General features: G+C 43.2%; 1 protein-coding gene across 1 annotated transcript in view; it reads right to left on the bottom strand.

Moving 5' to 3' along the window:
• SNX12 (sorting nexin 12) overlaps positions 1 to 3,397 on the bottom strand; it is a 10,319-nt gene that overhangs the window by 3,354 nt on the left and 3,568 nt on the right. Inside the window, 1 exon segment of the mRNA XM_017865727.1 lies at positions 473 to 599. Coding sequence (XP_017721216.1) covers positions 473 to 599 — 127 coding nt within the window.

The following is a 3,397-nucleotide window of genomic DNA, read 5'->3' as shown; positions in this document are numbered from 1 at the left end:
TTTTTTTGAGACAGAGTCTTGTTCTGTCACCCAGGCTGGAGTGCAAGGGCACGATCTCGGCTCACTGCAACCTCTGACTCCTAGGTTCAAGCAATTTCCATGCCTTAGCTTCCCAAGTAGCTGGGATTACAGGCATCCACTACCACACCTGGCTAAATTTTTGTATTTTCTGTAGAGACGGGGTTTCACCATGTTGGCCAGGCTGGTCTTGAACTCCTGACCTCAGGTGATCTGCCCGCCTCCGCCTCCCAAAGTGCTGGGATTACAGGTATGAGCCACAGCGCCCAGCCAGAATTTACCACTTTCAAGTTTCAAAAGGTTATCCCCCCGATCTAAAATACTGAGATTTGATGGATAAGAATGTGTTCACCCTCTTCATTCCCTTCAAGACTTTATAGACTGTGGTTGTATGCCCCCTCAGCCTATGTAGATCTCCTCCTCCAAAGATGCCACATAGAGAACAAGGCCATACCTTGCTATCTCGCTCCAGCTCATTTTTCAGCCACTCAAAGTCACTGTAGCGCCGCCGTACGCAGGACTCCTTCAGCTTGAAGATAGGTAGGTTTGTCTACATAGAAGGAAAAATGAAAGAGGAAAGATGGAAAGTAATGTTCAGCCTGTGGTAGCCACCTGTCTGAGTAACTTGGACAGGTCCCAGTGAAGAAATAGCTTCTATGGATCATGCTCCTATAACCTTTCAAATCACCACCAGGTAAAGACCAACCCTTACCACATCCAACCTTGTCACAGCTGATGATCAGAAGTCCCTTGCTGCTTAGAATTTATCCTACACGTAGACTTGCAGTAGCGTGTAAATATGTACCTATGAGCTTTGACCGGGCTTGGTGGCTCACGCCTATAATCCCAGCACTTTCGGAGGCCGAGGTGGGCAGATCACTTGAGGTTAAGAGTTCAAGACCAGCCTGGCCAACACGGTGAAACCCCGTCTCTACTAAATACACAAAAATTAGCCAGGCATGATGGCACACACTTGTAATCTCAGCAACTTGTGATGCTGAGGCAGAAGGATCACTTGAACCCGGGAGGCAGAGGTTGCAGTGAGCCGAGATCACACCACTGTACTCCAGCCTGGGAGACAGGGTGAGATTCTGTCTCAAAAAAAAAAAAAAAAGAGTTTCATTGCATTTTATTATTTATAATAATAATAAATGTCTACGAATAGACAATAGGTTACAATGAATTATGGTATACCTGTATAGCAGAATATTAAATAACTATGAAAAGAATGTGAAAGCCAGGTGCAGTAGCTCACACCTATAATCCCAGCACTTCGGGAGGCCGAGGCAGGAGGATAACCTGAGCCCGAGTTTTGAGACTAGCCTGGAAAACCATAGCAAGATTCCATCTCTACAAAAAGTAAAAAAGCCAGGTGTAGTGGCAGTGCTCGCCTGTGGTCCCAGCTACTCAGGGGGATCACCTGAGCCCAGGAGGTCAAGGCTATGGTGAACTGTGATCATGCTACTGTAATCTGGCACAGAGACTCTGTCTCTCGAAATAAAAATGAAAGATCTCCATGTGCCAGTATGGAAAGATATTAAGTAGTAAAATAAAGGTATAGAACAGTATATATATATATATATAGCTTGCCTCTGTTTGTGTTTTAAAAAGGGATATATATGTATATATTTACACTGATGAATAAAGTATTTATGAAAAGATACTGGTAATGGTGATTGACTTTCGAGAGTAAGAGAAGACAACTGGAATGGGTGGAATAGTCATGTTTTTCATTGTACAATTTGAATTTATCATGTGTACATATTACATTTTCCTTTAAAAAGTGAATTTAAATTCCCTGTAAAGAGAAAAACACATCCAAGGTATGCCTACCTCTGCTCTTCCTGTCCAAATCCTCTCCATTCTACCACTGCTTACTCAACTCTCACTTCATACAAAAAAATTTCCTGACAACACCAACTGGATTTATTGGTTTACCTCCTCTCTGAACTCTTCTGACATTCATACTTTAGCATTGCCTGATATACTATTGTTTTATGCATCATGTTTGCCTTGTCTAACTAACTAATCTCATTAAGATCAGAAACTATGACTACTTCTGCATCTTCTAAATGCAGAATATGCAAGTTACTCAATAAATGCTCAATTAATTAATAGAGACTCTATGTGTCTGTTTATCCTCTCCTCATCTAGAAAATGCAGAAGAAATCGCCATTACAAAAGCTGGCTTACCAAAGCTTGCTCCCTGATATAAATTAGCTCATTTCTACATTTTAAACACTGAGATTCCCAAGGCTCTAGTGGCAACACGAATCCCCTGACAGACAGAAAGCCCTGATCTTCATTCCTGCCTACAAGTTCTAAATAGAAATGGCCAACCACATGTATTAATACTGACCATATTTACTGCCAGTCAATTCAGGTGAGAGGATGAATAAAATAAACTAGTTATCTCCTTTCTCCACAACTGCCTCTTGGCAGGAAAAGAGCATCTCGAAACTCTATTAGAGCTTCACACAGACCCCACACTACATCATGCTTTGTACTCCTTGACACTGGAAATCGTTTTTTCAGGATCCAGTTCTTAAACAGGCCATCAAAAGCCAAATAACTGGCCAACTTACATTAGTTAAACTCCATCCAGGATCGTCAAGGTTCAAGGAATGTCAATAGGTTGAAATGGAGTGAGATTCATATAAAGTAATATTACTAAACCATTATCTATTTAAAAGAATAAAATAAGGGCTGGATGCGGTGGCTCATGTCTGTAATCCCAGCACTTTGGGAGGCTGAGGCGGGCGGATCACTTGAGGTCAGGAGTTCAAAACCAGCCTGGCCAACATGGTGAAATCCTGTCTCTACTAAAAATACAAAAATTAGCCAGGCGCTTGTAATCCCAACTACTCAGGAAGGTGAGGCAGGAGAATCGCTTGAACCTGGGAGGCAGAGGCTGCAGCGAGCCAAGATCATACCACTGCCCTCCAGCCTGGGTGACAGAGCAAGACTCTGTCTTAAAAAAAAAAAAAAATGGAATAAACAAGGCCAAGCACAGTGGCTCACGCCTGTAATCCCAGCACTTTGGGAGGCTGAGGCAGGCGGATCACCTGAGGCCAGGAGTTCGAGACCAGCCTGGCCAACATGGTGAAACCTTGTCTCTACTAAAAATATAAAAATTAGCCAGGCATGATAGTGTGCACCTGTAATCCCAGCTACTGGGGAGACTGAGGCAGGAGAATTACTTGAACCTAGGAGGCAGAGGTTGCAGTGAGCTGAGATCATGCCACTGAACTCCAGCCTGAGTGACAGAGTGAGACTCCATCTCAAGAAAAAAAAAGAATAAATAAGGGGCCAGGCATGGTGGCTCATGCCTGTAATACCAGCACTTTAGGAGGTCAAGGCAGGAGGATCACTTGAGACC

Source organism: Rhinopithecus bieti, unplaced genomic scaffold (assembly GCF_001698545.2).
Source record: "Rhinopithecus bieti isolate Rb0 unplaced genomic scaffold, ASM169854v2 scaffold_83116, whole genome shotgun sequence".
Lineage (NCBI taxonomy): Eukaryota > Metazoa > Chordata > Mammalia > Primates > Cercopithecidae > Rhinopithecus > Rhinopithecus bieti.
The sequence above is the reverse complement of the archived record's forward strand: the minus strand, read 5'-3'. Positions and strand labels throughout refer to the sequence as shown.